Raw genomic sequence first — 17,494 nt, 5'->3', positions numbered from 1 at the left:
CAAGAACCAAGCAACCAAACAGGATATTAACCAAGTAAAATAATTTGGTTCCGGTTCTTACTTCTGACGCGGTGTTACCTACTGATTTAGGTCACATTACAAGGCTATTTCTGTGCAAATACATGACGTTTTTTTATGCTACACTAGTAGTATTATCTCATAATCAAAATGGAGTGTCTGAAAGATAAAATATTTTTGCAATCACACGCATCATGGTTTGCCAGTATGCGCCCTGTTCGGCTTACCCCATATTCGGCTTGTTCAGCTTCTTTTTTCAGTCGAAATAGTGTTTTTCTCTCACAATAATTCAGCCGGAACAGTGTTTTTTCAGCCAGTTTCAGCCAAAATTCTGCCAGCTGAACGGGCCAGCCAGTTCATACACATCATAGTTTTCTGTGATTAGAATGGACAAATGGTTTTATTTCTCACAGGCTATTTGTTAAGAAATAGTCATGTTTTTTTATGCTTAACTAGTTGTGTTGCACAAATGATAGATATTTTCGATAATATATTCTGCATTTGGAAACTGATTCGATGTGAGATTTGCATGAATGTTGCCACTCAGTACATTTCTACTCCCTCTTTTTTAAGTGATATTCGGGTTGATCAAACTTTTAAAATTTAACTACTTCAACAGTACTTTTCAATAAACGAACAATATTTTTCTCTCACAACACATCAGCATAAGCTAAATTTCAACGAAACCAACAGGGCCATGTGTTATTGCGAAAAGAGATTAAATGATCTCTATATAAGTTTATTGCGAAAAGAGATTAAGTGATATCTAACATTTATAGAAAATACGTAGTATGTATTATATAAGTAGTTTGATTTTTCTGGAAGTAAGAACTATAGTTAAAAAAGTAGTATTAGTTCACGACGACATTACAGTTCACGACGACGACGACATCCAACGTTTTGGGCATGCATCAAAGACCACCAATGGCTAGCTTACCACCAACAATTACAGTTCACGACGAAGACCAGCAATTACAATCAGACACTCAGTCATAGATCACACTCCCACTCAAAAACAGAGCACTGCTGCGTTTCCACGCGGGATGCGTGCGGTTGAAGGCACCCGCGCAGAGAAAGCAGAGCCCGTGGGGCCCGCCACGCCTACGCGACTTGCCGCCACAAGCAACCACTCACTAGTCACTGCTCCACTGCTCTAGCAGCAGCAATTAATAATAAATAAAATAATAGTTTTTTATACTTCGATGCTGCTGGCCCGCTGCACGGTCCGCCCACGGCCCACGCGTCTCCCGCCAGTTCCCGCCCAAAACGGCGCGTCTCCCGCCACTTCCCGCCCCGAGAGCCCGAAACAGCGCCATGGCAGGCCGACCCGAGCCCCGAGGGGTGTAAAAGGTGACGCCGTCATATCACGCTGACGGCAGCGCCGGCTGACGCCGTGAGGCCTGTCGCCGTCACGAAGTCCTCGCCCTCCCACCACGGCAGGCAGTCGAACTCCACCGCCGCCGCCGCCTTCGACGGCACCGTCGCCGCGCCGAGGTCGCCGAGCTCACCAAACCCAGAGTAGAGGAACTCGAACACCGGCAGGGCGGGTGCGGCCGGCACCTCGTCAGCGGCGTAGCGGAGAACGGAGGTCGGCGACGCGAACGGGCAGACCAGGGGGGTGCCGTCCACCGCCTGCGGATCCAGCGACGCGGGCGCCGCCGCTGGGGCCGGGGCCGGGGCCGAGGCGAGAGCCTCTCCGTCTTCTTCTCCGGCACCCTCCACCGTTTCCAGGGGGCTCTCCCGGCGAGGACGGAGCCTCATGCGCGACCAGGGGGAAGAAGGCGCCTCGGCGGGGAACTTGGTGACGACGTGGGAGCCCTTGAGGCGGAGCGCGGCGTCGTCGTAGGCCGCGGCGGCCTCCTCGGCGGTGTCAAAGGTGCCGAGCCACAGCCGCCTCCGCTGGCGCGGGTCGCGGATCTCCGCCGCGAACTTGCCCCACGGCCGGAGCCGCACGCCTGGGAAACGCCGCCGGAACCCGGCCCCCGAGGCCCGGCGCCGCACGAGCGCCGCCTGGGACGGCAGCGGCCGGTTCTTCGGGTGCACCAGCGCCTGCGCCTGCGCCGCCCGCGTCGGAGCTGAGGCGGCCTCGACGTCGATGTGGATGACCTCCCGCACGCGCCGCTTGGCGCGCTCGTCCTCGTCGCCGGAGGAGTCGTCGGTGTCCGTGGCGTCGGCGTCCACGAAGTAGACGCGGACACGCTTCGGGCGGGGCAAGGGCGGCCCCGCGCGGCGGCTCCGGACGGAGGTGAGGGAGTCGACAGAAGACATCGCCGTAGGCCGCAGATCCACCGCAGCTACTGCCAAGCCTCCGCCTCAAATCTCATCCACCAAGAACCTAACTCCAAGAAATCCCCAAAAGCCTCGCTCAAATCGAGCAACCTAGAACCAAAATCGCGCTCCAAAAAGCAAAACTTTGCAGGAGACCAGCATGAACCTTTCGAAAACGAATAGATTCGGAGGCTTTGTAGTGGTTAACAACAGCAGATCTGGTACTGCTCCCAGTGAGCTAACGACAGCAGCACACACTCCCAAGTCAGAGCCGGTCAAACAAAAGCAAAGGGAGCCCAAGAATCCCCACCACCCAAAACCTCAAAATCGGAGATGAAACCTATGAAATCGGGCTCGAGGGTCCTCCGTCGCGGCTGCCCCGGACAGATCGCGGCGAGAAGCCAACAACGCCAGAAATTGAGTGTGACGCGAGGGTTTAAAGAGGGTTTGGCAAGGTGCTTAAGGGCGGGAAAGGGGGTAGGGGAGGAGAAAGGGCGCGGAGAAGCGGTCTGGCAGAGGTGGAAGCCACTACGGCCCCCCTCGCTTGTCTTCATAAATAATTCATGATCGTTGGTAGGCTTATCACTCCTGGATCCTGGAGGTTTTACCGTTGTGCCCCGGGCGTGACTCCCCTGCTCCTGCACTCCAGCTGGATCTTTCTGACAGCGAGAGGGGGCACAGCCGGACAGGCACAGGACCAGATGCATCGATCCTTGGGGGCCGTCTGCATCCGGATAGGATTTTTACTGTCCAGTCAAAAAAGAAAAACCGCAGAAGGGTCTGTAGGGGATTCTGGTACGTGCTCGAGAAAGAAGTCTAAGGCACCGTTTGATTCCGACCTCCTAAAACTTTACTCCCTCCGTCTCGTAATATTTGCACCTCTACATTTAGGCACGCAAACCAAGGAGTACTTCCTTCAGTGACCTGTCCCACCGCTCCCTCGTGTCCATTTTCATTTTTTTAATGATAAATCGTTCTGTGGCTGGTGGGAACAAGTGGACAGAAAGCGTGGGAATGACTGTTTCATATTTTTTTAATCGCCTTTGTCACGTTTCAAGATTCAAGGTTACTGTTACACTGCTATGCCAGGCCTATGCGAACCGATTATTTCAGGAATTTTTTTGAAGTGCAAACGTGCACTTAAACTAGGACGGAGGGAGTAGTTCCTATAAATTTTAGGCAGCCTTCTAAAACTTCATAAAAGAGTGTTTAGTTGCATCACCCAAAACTGACTAAAAATAGTAAATGTTGTTGAACAAAGACACTTTTACCCTTCTTTAGGAGAGAGAGAGGGAGGGGGCAATAAATGAGGGGTAGTGGGGGTCCAGAAAGGACTTTAGGAGGTTTTAGGAGGGGTGGAGCTCCTAAAGAAAAACCAACCTCCTAAAACTTTTAGGAGGTTTTAGGAGGGAGTGTTTGGTTCTTTAGACAGATTCTATCTAGATTTTAGCTCCTAAAGCTTTTAGAATGGGGAACCAAACATGGTCTAATAATCTAAGGCCAGGTTTAGATTCTAAAAATTTTTAAGGGGGTGTTTGGTTCTTTAGGCGCTCCTAAAATTTATGGCACATCAAATATTTAGAGGCTAATAAGGAGTATTAAATATAAATTAATTACAAAACTAATTATATAGATGGAGGCTAATTTTCGAGACGAATTTTTTAAGCCTAATTAATCTATCATTAGCATATGTTTACTGTAGCACCATGTTGTCAAATCATGGACTAATTAGGCTTAAAAGATTCGTCTCGTAAATTAATCGCAAGTTATGTAATTAGTTTCGTAATTAGTTTATATTTAATACTTCATGCATGTGTCTAAACATTCGATGTGACAGGAATTTTAGGAGAAGGGGAAGGAACCAAACAGCCCCTTAATCCAAAGTGTCGCATCGAATCTTGCGGTATATGCATGGAGTACTAAATATAGATAAAAAAACAAAACTAATTACACAGTTAGGTGAGAAATCGCGAGACGAAACTTTCGAACCTAATTAGTCTATAATTAGATACTAATTATCAAATATAAACGAAAGTGATACAGTAGCCGAACAGTAGCCAAACCCAAAAAAAATTGGGAACTAAACGCGCCCTAAAGTCTTGTTTGATTGGTTTCAGATTTAAAAAAATCAGTTTTTACTTTTAGTTTCTAAAATCTGAATTCGAAGCAAAACTGGTGGGGTGTTTAGTTTTTAAGAATCTGACTTCATTTATTGTTCGGCTAGCAAAAGCTAAATATCAACAGTTTCTCAGTTTTTAAGAATCTGACAAAAACTAGCAGCAAAAACTGTCATATTGAATCTCACCTAGTTTTTAAAACCAGATTCTTAAAAAACTAGCAAAAACTGAAGGGATCCAACAGAAATAATGTTTGATGTTTTTTATTATGTGTTTGTGTGTTAGAACTTAGAATCTTCTAGGATCTTAGCGTGTGTTTGGTTGGGGTCGAAGTGGGTTGGGGTGGGTTCGACCTATTTTCTTGGGTGTTTGGTTCGGGAACCGGTGGTTGGGTCTATCCTAGAAAAGGAAATATTCCGTGTAGATACGGACCGGCTCCATTCCTCCAAAATGAAGAAACCAGATGAACCCACCTCATCCCATCGCACAGGCGCAGAGCAGCGGTGGTTGTGCGAGCACGGAGGAGCAGAGGGCAACGGCTCCACTGTGTTGAGGAGCGGCAGCGCCAGCCGTGAGGACACAAATGAGCAGCAAACGTGCGGCTCGGAGGAGCGTTGGTGTAAGGTCGAGATGGCAACTAGAGAGAGGTGAATAGTCGTTTGATCTCAACAGTCAAGAGATGACCGGACGTAGCACAGTGTCATGACCGGATGCACATCTGCCGAGTCCGATCGTTTCCAGAGCGGTTCCATCCATGGCCGGACGCGACAGTTTGATCACGACCAGACGTAGGACTTTAGCATCCAGTCACTTCCAGTAAGCTCCTAGAGCTGCTCAACCGCGACCGAACGCGTCCGGTCGGTCATGATCGGACACAACATCAGCGTCCAGTCATTCTCTTCTTCTCTGTGTTGCCACGTCAGCGGGACCGAACTCATTCACCCAGCGTCCAGTCACAAAGTGACCCAGCATCCGGTCGAAGACTAACGCCTGCGCCTTTACTGCTGCCACTGACCGAACGTAGGACTCTAGCATCCGGTCATTGTGTGACCAGTTTTCGGTCCTTCTCCTTTTCTCTATGAAACCCTATTTTTTCTATACAGGGCATCGATGGCACCGTCAGATTATTCGCACTCTACAGGCGGACACTCCGTCGGTAAAGTTTCGAACCCTTTTCTTTACCAAGTTGATCCACATCAAGTCCAACTTCTTCTCCTTTGCAAATGTGCCAATACCACCAAGTGTACACCACCATATGTATATGTGTTAGCTTTTTACAAACATTTTCCAAAGGATTAGCCACTCAACTTGCCACGCCACTCGATCCTAGCGACGATGCAAAATTAGATCACTCAAGTGGTACTAGATGACCGATATGCAAACAAGTTTACCCCTCCTGATAGTACGACCATCTATCCTAAACCTAGTCATAAACTTCTCTACACACCTATGATCGGTGAAATGAAATGCCCTATATTATACCTTTGCCTTGCGCATTCTATTCCTTCTCCTCCAATGTTGATACAACACATGCACCAACACAATCAACAATGATATGATCCACTTCATATCATCACGTGATCATATTGGTTCATCGATCTTGACTTCACTTGCTTTTCACCGTTGCCTTCATCTATCGACGCCAAGTCTTGCTCAAGCTTCACCGCCACGCGGTCCATCGCTCCAAAGCCTCTGACTTGCCCTTCACGCTTGCATCCGGTCCATCAAGCCAAGTCTTATCTTGATCTTCTCCACCTTGATCGCATGACTCAATGTCATGTCTCATGTGCAATGAACTCCTTCATCATCACATGTGTGAGCTTTGCAACATCTCTGAGCCATTTCCTCCTTCATGGCATATGTTGCTCACACACATGTACCTATGGACTAATCACCTGTGTATCTCACATAAACACAATTAGTCCACCTAGGTTGTCACTCAATTACCAAAACCACACAATGACCTTTCAGTTGGTCATGGCGGCGTGGACGAGAGGCGCCGACGGCTGCGTGGTTGTGGGGGAGCGACGTCGACAGCCGCGTGAGCACGGAAGAGAAGCTTCAGCACTCGTGCGTGCGTGGAAGAGCGCCAGCGGCCGCATGGGCGTGCATGCGAGCGGAGGAGTGTTGGGTCGCATGGGCGGGCTTATGATTGGAGGAGTAGCGCCTAGAGAACCAGAGGAAAGAGGAGAGGGGAAGGAACAAGAAAGTACCAGAGAATGACATGCGGGACCTGCTTGCCAGATGCTCAATCCTTTTCAACCTAGTACTTCAACCAAACAAAAAATCTAGGACGGATCTAACCCTCTAACCAAACAAAAAATGGATCCATTCTATCCCTAGAAACAAGGTGAGGGCATGTTTGGAACATAGTTTTTTCATAGAAATTTTAGAGGTTTTCATTCCTCTAGAAAGAAAGCTTGTGACTACGTTTGGAACGTAGGATTTGTAGTTTCCTTTCCGGAGGAAAGGCAGTAAGCTATGTGTGTTTCACGGGAAATAAAACATCCACCATGATTCAAGGGAAAGCATGTTTCTCGTTCTTTTCTCCCATTGCCTCTCTCTCTCTCTCTTTGACTCCTCCCTCCCGCCATGGTGGTTGAACCCTAAAGAAATCTGGCACGAACAGGCGGAGATGGCAAACCACCACCAGCGAATCAGCCCATCCCCATGAAATCCCCCTTTCCTCGCTTTGTCTCTCCCTGCAACTCCATCGGTGCAGGGGCTTGATGTCCACCAATCTGGGGGGAGTCAAGAAATCCACCAAGAACCAGGTACGATTTGATAATGATATGATTTTCCTCTTTAGAAATAGTTTTATTTTGCCCTTGTTTTGGATCTGGATCCGAATTCATGGATCCAGCAACACATGTTCTATTTAAATATATGATCTATGGAGTCCTTTTATCTTTTCCCTAAGCTTCTATAATAGATGTTTTTTAGAGAAATAATAGATGTTATTTTTTTGTGTGCGTGTAACTAGGAAGCACTCTCTCCAATTACTTAGCAGTTAGCACAAGGAGAAAGCACTTACGTTTTGTTATATTATGCCTCTAGATTTTTTTCTCCTGGTAGGATCTCTAATATCCGTTATTTAACTTATTTTAAAACTGGAATTTTCATCATGTTTGTCATAGGCACGTCAAAGAATAGAGCTAAGTGGGATCAACAGAAGAGGCTATATCTTATTGAACTCTTAAAAATCCATGATGTGCCTAGATTTCAGACACACAATGCATGGAGTAAGGAAGCTTGGACTAGTATTGTGGCTCAGTTCAATAAGAAATTTTCTTTGTCATTCTCTATTGCACAAGTGAAACAAAATGAGCAGGATATCTCTATATAGGAATCATGCTTCCAAAAGATGAGCAACGGATCGGGCCACGTCGCCTGTTAGCCTACCGTCCGATCCGGCGAACAAGCGATATCGACCGTTCGATCGTGGTCTTTGCGGGTCTCCTACACGTTAAGCCACATAATCGGGCCATCATGAATGCTCTGAAACCCACTCGACTCGCCCTCTCCGCCTCAGACGGATGCACACTCGTACTCGTGAGGCGCCGCCTCCGGCGTCACTGCTCCCGCCCCGCCCGGGGCTTGCCACATCGCCGGGTCATTCTGCTCTACCACACGCCACCCGAGGTTCGAGGAGGACGGTGGCACAGTGAGCCGTGGACACGAATAGGCCGCATCACGGCAGAGCGAGGGCCGCGCTTTGTGGCGAGGTGGAGCACGGGGCCACGCGGATGGCCGGCTGAGCGGGTCCGCGGAGCTATGAACAGGCTACGTCGTAGCGACGTGAGGGCCACACGGACGGGCAGCGCGGCAACGCCCTGTCCACACGCGAGCTCCACACGCCTTGCGTGCCTACCATTCGACAGAATGTCGCACTCAGTCTAAGCTTACTCCAAACACCAGACGACAGCAATGCTCACACTGGCCCATGTGAAGATCCACGTTGCGTGAAGACGGAGGTGCAGAGCCGTCTGATGAGCTCCTAGCTTTTGACACCCATTCACTACTCCTTCAACCTCCCACGTGCCTGAGCAGTCAACAAGAACATGTTCACATATGAAGGTAATTTTTCCCTTTCAAGTCCTACTTGACAGCACAGGGCAAGATCCATATAAAATTCCACATTTTTAGATAATGAAACAACTTAATTGCAAGCTTTGTGATGAAACAGCCGAAGTATAGTGATCACTTGATCTTCTCAATTTGGTTTTCATACTTATGCTCCTCAACATTTTAGCATATGCTACATTTTTCTTCCATCTGAGTTTGTGGAAGAAAAAAAGATCTATAGGGTTTACCTTTTCTAAAATCTTAGTAAAGGGCTTTCATACTTATGTAAGATTCTTTCTTATATGCACTCATCATATTGGGTATTATCATTTGTTTATGTTCTAGGTGAGTCTGCAGCTGCAATACCTACAGGTTGTAGTGGAGGCTTACTACCATGCTGCTTAATAGGGTTACATAATTATATATAGATAAAAAATAAAACTTATTTTATATGATTTAAGATATTTTAGTAATATGAAAGCAAAAAATACATAATTATACCTTTTACTACACATACAGTTCAAATAATAGGCTCTAAAATAGCAGCTCATGTATGTCAAGCTGTTGCTTGACATGTGATTATGCTAATCTCACTGCTTTGATTAATGGTTAGTTCTTTGCTACTTGTAGTTGGGAAAATACAGGTCACAACCAATTTTTTGGATATGACTTTTGTACCAGCCTCACTATAATGTGCATCCAGAAATATTAGAATAAAAAAATATGGTTTTTGCTGTAGTAGATCCTAATTTGACATCTAGAAAGTAATATTGCACTTATACAAGTAGATTTTAGTTATAGAAAGTCCTGCAATGATGCTATTGGAAAAAATATGAACATTACGCTGGTAGGGTTCCAACCACTACATAGTTCTTCGGTTGTTCTGAAGTTTACCGCTCAGTTTCTTTATTAACTCTGTCCTTTCTCCAAATTCATAACCATTTTCATCAGCACATGTCAGATATGCAATGCAAACAAAATATAGCAAAAGAAAGAAAAATATAACAGAAGTATCAAGAAAAGCATGAAGAACTTTAGAACAGGACAAACTATTCATCCAAGAAGAAAGACTATTGCTAAGAGAGGACTTGAATCTATGTAGGTGTAGCTTTGTAGCATGTACAAAACAAAATTTTCAGGTACTACTTATTTTCCATTGAATACAGAGATCTTGAGAACAAACGTTAACTAGCAGCAGCTAGTAATACACAATATTCACAAACACCATACACTTGTGCACTGTTCATAATCTTGTTGCTGAGATCAGGTGAGAATCCATCTAATGATTTGTTCATGAGCCTGTTTTATACTTCTTAGGTTGATTTAATGCCAATTTCTTGGTTTCTTATCTCTTACACTGCACGTGCATGCGATGGATACACACCATGTACTCAGTGGTTTGTCTCTGTGAAATGATCTGCTGACTAATAAACAAACTAAGTAACAAACAAAACAAACATGCATGTCAGCAGCTAATTATAGTTAGTTCCATTGATATTTATTTTGATCAAGTTATGTAGTAGACCCAAGATACTTTATGATATTTAATTAATTGTAATGTGACTCAAGTAATCTTAGTTCAAAATCCATGTCCGCTTCCTCAAAGTGAACACTTCTCGGCGCACAAGATGTCTTCTCTTGGTGTTCATCAGGCTGCTCTTCTACGAATTTAGACGACAAACTTTTTTCCCTTTGTTCAGTTTTCATCACTCAAGGTAAACTTGTGATTACAGATGCCTCCCATTTCAAATATATCATGTTTGGGACAAGCTCGGTAGTTGATGCCTTTCGTGAAGGTTTGAAGCACTGCTCCTAGAAATCCAAGGTTAGTGTGTAATGCAGTAAATCCACGCTAATTATTTGACAGAATTGTTGCTTGCTTTATTAATCTTTTATGCTTCTGTGTCATGCAGCAGCAACAGAATTACTGAGCACAATAGTGGGTGCTAAAGAATATTACACTAATGATTTCTAATAGCCACTTTGAATATACTCAGATCAATATAAGCTTCCTCTAATACCATTTCCTTATACCTTGTTTTCTAAGTTCCCAAAATGTAAAGCATGTTGGCATTTCCTAAATTCTAGAAGTTGCACGAGTAATTCATTGCTGTAATTTATCATTTATATTTTATTATGCACAAATAGATGAGAAACAAGAATAAAGTGAAAGCTCTAGTTTGGTTTTGGTTAATCGATGAAACCCTAAGTGCTAACCTAATTTATCAAATGATCATGAGATAGGTAGCACATTCCAAGTGGTGAAGCAAATGAAGATCATGACATGATGATGGTGATGCCATGATAATGATCAAACGCTTGGACTTAAAAAAAAGAAAGAGAAAAATAAAAGGCTCAAGGCAAATGTATAAATGATAGGAGCCATTTTATTTCGGTGATCAAGACACTTAGTGAGTGTGATCACGTTTAGGATCGATAGCCATACTATTAAGAAGGGTGAAACTCATATCGAAATGTAGTTATCAAAGTGCCACTAGATGCTCTAACTCATTGCATATGCATTTAGGATCTAGTGGAGTGCTAACACCCTTGAAAATGTTTATGAAAATATGCTAACACATGTGCACAACGTGATATACTTGGTGGTTGGCACATTTGAGGAAGGGTGAAGAAGATAAATGTGAAAAGGAGTTAGTCACGCTGGTCACAGAGTGACTGGACATGTCCGGTATGGTGATCGGACGCGTCCGGTATTAACGGCGAACTCAACGACCGGACGCATCCGGTGTGAATCTACAAAGTCGATGTTTAGTAAACAGTCGATCGGACACTGGGGGCGTCCAGTCCGGAGTGACCGGACACGTCCGATCAGACCTGGGTGCTTATTGGACTCGACCGGACGCTGAGGCTCAATGTTCGATCAGTTTCTAATAGATTTGTCCGGTTGGCCTCGGGTACTCTCTGGACTCGGCCGGACACTACGGCTCAGCGACCGGTCATTTCTATTTCAGCGTCCGGTCTGAGCGTCCGGTCATCAGCAAGTGTGGGCATCAACGGCTACCTTGGTTTGAACTAGACACATGGTGGTCTATGAGTGACCAGACATGTCCGATCGACCTACCGGATGCATCCAGTATTCACGAACGGTGCGTCCGGTGCACTCGAGCAGCGCGTCTGGTCGATGCGCAGTCAACCCAATAATTGAGCCAATGACTCTATTTTATGGGGGCTTCTATTTAAGCCCTATGGCCAGCTCTAGCCACTCTCTTGGCCATTTGCATCGACATAGCAACCTTGTGAGCTTAGCCAAAGCCCTCCCACTCATCTCCATCATAGATTCAACATCTTTGTGAGATTGGGAGTGGATTCAAGTGCATTGCTTGAGTGTTTGCATCTAGAGGTACTTGGTGTTTGTGTTTTACTACAGGATTCGCTTGTTACTCTTGGTGGTTACCGCTACCTAGATAGCTTGAAGCAGTGAGGATCGTCGAGCGGAGGTTAGTGATTATCTCCGGCTCCGATCATGGTGATTGTGAGGAGTTCTTGACCTTTTCCTGACGGAGAGCTAAAATGTACTCTGGTGGATTGCTCGTGGCTTGTGTGATCCTCATCTTGTGTTGGTTGTGCGGCACCCTATTGAGGGTTTGGCGTGTGATGCAAATTAGCGCATGAACCTCCAAGTGAGTGAATCGCCACAACAAGGACTAGCTTGCCGGTAAGCAAGTGAACCTCGGTAAAAAATCATTATGTCATCATTTGATTCCAAAGTGATTAGTCTTCATTGTTATTCATTCTTGTGATTGATTGGTTCACTCCTCGACTTGGTGGTATAACCATCTTGCTCACTCTTTTTACATTACCGCAAACTAGTTATCAAGCTCTTTAGTGTAGCTAGTTGTGAGAGCTAGTTAGTTTAGTTAGTGTGGCTCTTTAGTTAGCCTTTGAGAGCACACTAACTTAGTGTAGTGATATAGTTATTGTATGGATAGAAACTACATAAACTAGAATTATGGTAGGTGACTTGCATTTTTAGTGGGCTAGCGCAACACTCGCTTTGCCTCATAATTGTCTAACCGGTTTGTTAAGTGTTGTTGTAGAAATTTTTAATAGGCTATTCACCCCCTCTCTAGCCATTAGGACCTTTCAAGTGGTATCAGAGCCAAGATCACTGTGATTTGAGGCTTAACAACATTTGGTGTAAAAATAGCTCAAATCAACAATACCAAGAAGCCACCCTAATTTGATGGCTCAAATTATCTCTATTAAAAAGCTAAGATGACAACTTATATCAAGTCAATCAATAGGAATGTTTGGAAGGTGGTAGAGATCAAAATTAAGATTGAAGATGAAGAGGCTCCCACCACCGCCGAAGAGATGATACTCCAAAATAATGACATTGCTCTTAGTGCCATCCATGATGCTTTAGATGAGAGAACATTTGAGCAAATCAAAAACATTGAGAGAGCTCATGAGGCATGGAAGAAATTGGAGGAATCATTTGAGAGCACTCAAGCCGTGAAGAGTGCAAAGGCATATATTCTCAAAGAGAAATTTGTAAGCTTCAAGATGGAGGATGAGAGTGTGCCGGAGATGTTCCATAGGCTTCAAGTGCTTGTCAATGATCTCAAAGCACTTGAAGAAGAGGTGAAGGACAAGGACTTCTCCCATGAATTCTTGAGATGTTTGCCTTTAAGATTTGACACATTGGTCACTATTCTAGTGAGGAGTGGTTTGGACACCATGACACCAAACTAAGTGTTGGGAGATATAATGACCAATGATACATATAGAGATGATGATGAGAAGGAACAAAAGAAGGAGAAGAAGGATGAGAAAAAGAAGAGCGTGGCATTCAAGGCGACATCATCCAAAGGCAAGGCAAAGCGAGATACATCAAGTGAAGATGATGGCTTATGGGATGATAATGATGATGAGAAGATGACTCTCTTTGTCAAGAGATTTGGCAAGTTCATGATGAAGAAGGGCTATCATGCTAGAAGAAAGAAGTCTTCATCCAAGAACAAGTAAGAGTCAAGAAGGTGCTTCAATTGTGGAAGCAAAGATCATCTTATTGCTCAATGTCCATACAATAGTGATAAAAGATGACGACAAGAAGAACAAGAAGAAGGACAAGAAGGAAAAGAAAGAGAAAAAGGACAAGATGACCTTTAAAAAGAAGAAGGGCGGTTCATATGTGGTCACTTGGGATAGTGATGCTTCCTCAAGTGATGATGATGATAGTGATGATGACAAGACCACCAAGAAGAAGACACTTGCAAGCATTGCTATCAATGAGAAGCCTTCTCTCTTCGACACTCTATCATGCTTCATGGCTAAGTCCACTAAGGTATAAATTTGTGATGATGAAAGTGATGAAGAACATGATAATGAAAATGAAAATGAAAATAATAGTGATAGTAATGATGATGAACTTACTAACAATGAACTATTTGACATGCTAGAAGATACTAAAGAACACTTTGGTATTAAGAGAAGGGAATGCAAAATCTTGCGTAAGGAACTAAAAGCCCTTAAGCAAGTCTTTGATGAGCTCAATGCATCTCATGAGTGGCTAGAGGAAGCCCCTGAGAAGCTTAGCAAGGCACACAAGAAGCTTGAAAAAGCTCATTCCTCTTTGCTTAATGAGCAAAATAAAAAGAAGCATGTTGAGACTTGTGATATAGGTTTAACTTGTGATATAATTGATTAATCATTATCTATGCCTATCATTGTTGCTTCCGCTAACCCTTCTTGTAGCACTTCTACTTTCACCTCATCTAGTAGTGATGGTTTTACTTGTGATGCCTCACTAATGGTTGAGAATGAAACCCTAAGAAGGAGGTCAACAAGCTCACTCACACCTTTGCTAAGACCTATGGTGGTGAGGACCGCTTACTTTATGTGCTTGGGTAGCCAAAGAGCTTCTCTCTATAAAGAGGGATTGAGCTATACCCCCAAGAAAGGCAAGGCGGTCTTTGCTCCTCACAAAACTAGTTTTGTGAAGAACAATGGTTGATTTTGCACTAGTTGTAAGCAAGTTGGTCACATTAAGCAAAAGTGCATGAACAAGAAGTCACAAGCTAATGTATCCTCCATTAAGCTTGATTATTTCTATGTGCTTACCAAGGGTGCAAATGGTGTAAAGGCTAAGTTTATTGGTAAACCATGGATGGGCTCAAAGAAGAAAGTCATTTGGATACCAAAGAGCTTAGTGACTAACCTTCAAGGACCCAAGCAAGTTTATGTATCTAAAAAGAATTGATCTTCTTTTGTAGATCAATTATAAAGCCGGAGGAAGGCATTGGGTTCTTGATAGTAAGTGCACTCAACACATGACCAAAGATGCAAGAATGTTCAACTCAATCAATACAAATAGCAATGATGGTTATGATAGTATCACATTTGGTGACAATGGCAAAGGCAAGGTCAAGGGGCTTGGTAAGATTGCAATATCCAATGACATGAGTATTTCCAATGTATTGCTAGTAGATAGCTTGAACTTCAATTTGCTATCTGTGGCTCAATTATGTGATCTTGGATTCAAATGCATATTTGGGGTAGATGATGTAGAGATCATAAGTGTAGATGGCTCTAACTTGATCTTCAAAGGCTTTAGATATGAGAATCTATACTTTATTGAGTTCAATGCTAGTAAAGCTAAATTATCTACATGTTTGTTCACTAAGTCTAGCATGGGTTAGTTATGACATAGAAGGCTTGGTCATGTTGGAATGAAATAATTGAATAGATTGGTTAAGCATGACTTGGTTAGAGGCTTGAAAGATGTTGTGTTTGAGAAGGGTAAGCTTGGTAGCTCTTGTCAAGCCGGCAAATAAGTTGGAATTATTGTATATGGATTTGTGACAGTGGATGATTATACTAGATACATATGGGTATTCTTTCTAGTGGACAAAAGTGATGTGTTTGCAACATTCAAATCATTTGTCAATGGCATTCACAATGAGTTTAAAACAACCATCAAGAGACTTAAAAGTGACAATGGTAGTGAGTTCAAGAACACTAGAATTGATGAGCTATGTGATGAATTTAGAATTAGACATCAATTCTCGGTCAAGTATACTCCACAATTAAATGGTCTTGTTGAGAGAAAAAATAGAACACTCATTGATATAGCAAGGTCTATGCTTAGTGAGTACAATGTGAGTCAATCTTTTTAGGCCGAAGCTATCAACATGGCTTGCTATTGTAGCAATCGCCTCTACTATCACATATTGAAAGAGAAGACACCATATGAACTCTTAAATGGTAGAAAGCCCAACATTGCATATTTTTGGGTCTTTAGTTGCAAATGCTATATCTTGAAGAAAGACACTAGATTAGGCAAGTTTGACAAAAAAATATGATGAATAATTCCTACTTAGATACTCAACTACTAGCAAAGCATATAGAGTTTAGAATTTAGATAGTTGTACTCTTGAGGAAGTTTATGATGTTGAATTTGATGAAACCAAGGGTTCACAAGAAGAGAATGAGAACTTAGAAGATGTTAGAGGCATTCAACTTTCAAATGCCATGAAGAACATGAATATTGGTGAATTGAGGCCTAGGCAAGTAAATGATGATGAAGATGATCAAGTGCAAGTGCTCTCTAACTCAAATGTGTAAGATGGTACAAATCAAGCTAGCACAAGTGGTTCTCATGACAATGAACAAGATCAAGTGGCTAGTACATTATCTCAACCCAATGATCAAGCAAGTGCAAGCAATCAAGTTCCAATCCTCCAACCAACCAATGTTGCAAGGGATCATCCATTGGACACTATCACTGGTGATATTTCAAGAGATATGCAAATTAGATCAATATTGGCTTTATTTTGTGAGCATTTCTTATTTGTGTCATCCATTGAACCAAAGAAAATAAATGAAGCATTGAAAGATGTTGATTAGGTGTATGCTATACATGAAGAATTGAACAACTTCACAAGAAATCAAGTATGAGAATTAGTAGAGAGACCAAAGGGACACAATGTGATTGGAACCAAATGGGTTTTTAGAAACAAGCAAGATCAAGATGGGATAGTAGTAAGGAACAAAGCAAGATTGGTAGCATAAGGATATACACAAATTGAAGGTCTTGACTTTAGAGAAACATATGCCCCGGTTGCTAGATTAGAAGCAATTATAATCTTGCTAGCCTATGCTTGTGTCCACAACATCAAGCTCTATCAAATGGATATAAAGAGTATATTTCTCAATGGTTACATCAATGAAGAAGTATATGTTGAACAACCTCCCGGTTTTAAAGATGACAAGAAGCTCGACCATATGTACAATGGCTTGAAGCAAGCACCTAGAGCATGGTATGAGAGATTGAGGGACTTCCTACTCTCTAAAGGGTTCATGATGGGTAAGGTTGACACCACTCTTTTCATGAAGAAGATTAGAAAAGATTTATTTGTATTGCAAATCTATGTTGATGACATCATATTTGGATCAACCAATCAAGATTTTTGTGATGAATTTATAAAGATGATGGCTAATGAGTTTGAGATGTCCATGATCGGAGAGTTGAGTTACTTGGTCTTCAAATAAAGCAATTAAATAATAGTACATTTGTGAGTCAAGGTAAGTATATCAAGGACATGATCAAGAAGTTTGGCATGAGTGATAGTAAAGCCATTAGTACACCAATGGAAACAAATGACAACTTGAATAGTGATGCAAGTGTAATATGGTGGATCAAAAATAGTATCGGTCTATGATTGGAAGCCTACTCTATGTGACCGCATCAAGACCGGATGTCATGTTTAGTGTATGCATGTGTGCAAGATTTCAAGCCTCACCAAGAGAAAGTTATTTGAAGGCTACAAAGAGAATATTTAGGTACTTGAAGCATACACAAAATGTTGGTTTGTGGTATTTCAAAGGAGCAAAGTTTAAGCTAGTTGGTTACTCCAACTCGAATTATGCGGGATACAAGGTTGAAAGGAAAAGCACCTCGGGCATATGTCAATTGTTGGGAAGATCACTTATTTCATGGTCATCAAAGAAGCAAAATGGTGTTGCATTATCAACCGCCGAAGCCAAATACATATCCGTCGGTA

General features: G+C 43.2%; 1 protein-coding gene across 1 annotated transcript; it reads right to left on the bottom strand.

Annotated features, from left to right (window-relative positions):
* Positions 1-947: 947 nt before the first annotated feature.
* LOC136453863 (ethylene-responsive transcription factor CRF4-like) lies at positions 948-2,619 on the bottom strand. Its single transcript, XM_066454412.1, has one exon. It carries the CDS (start codon positions 2,284-2,286, stop codon positions 1,378-1,380), a length of 909 nt encoding a protein of 302 aa, XP_066310509.1. The 5' UTR covers positions 2,287-2,619; the 3' UTR covers positions 948-1,377.
* Positions 2,620-17,494: the final 14,875 nt, after the last annotated feature.

This window comes from Miscanthus floridulus, chromosome 5 (genome assembly GCF_019320115.1).
Source record: "Miscanthus floridulus cultivar M001 chromosome 5, ASM1932011v1, whole genome shotgun sequence".
NCBI classification, from domain to species: domain Eukaryota; kingdom Viridiplantae; phylum Streptophyta; class Magnoliopsida; order Poales; family Poaceae; genus Miscanthus; species Miscanthus floridulus.
The sequence above is the reverse complement of the archived record's forward strand: the minus strand, read 5'-3'. Positions and strand labels throughout refer to the sequence as shown.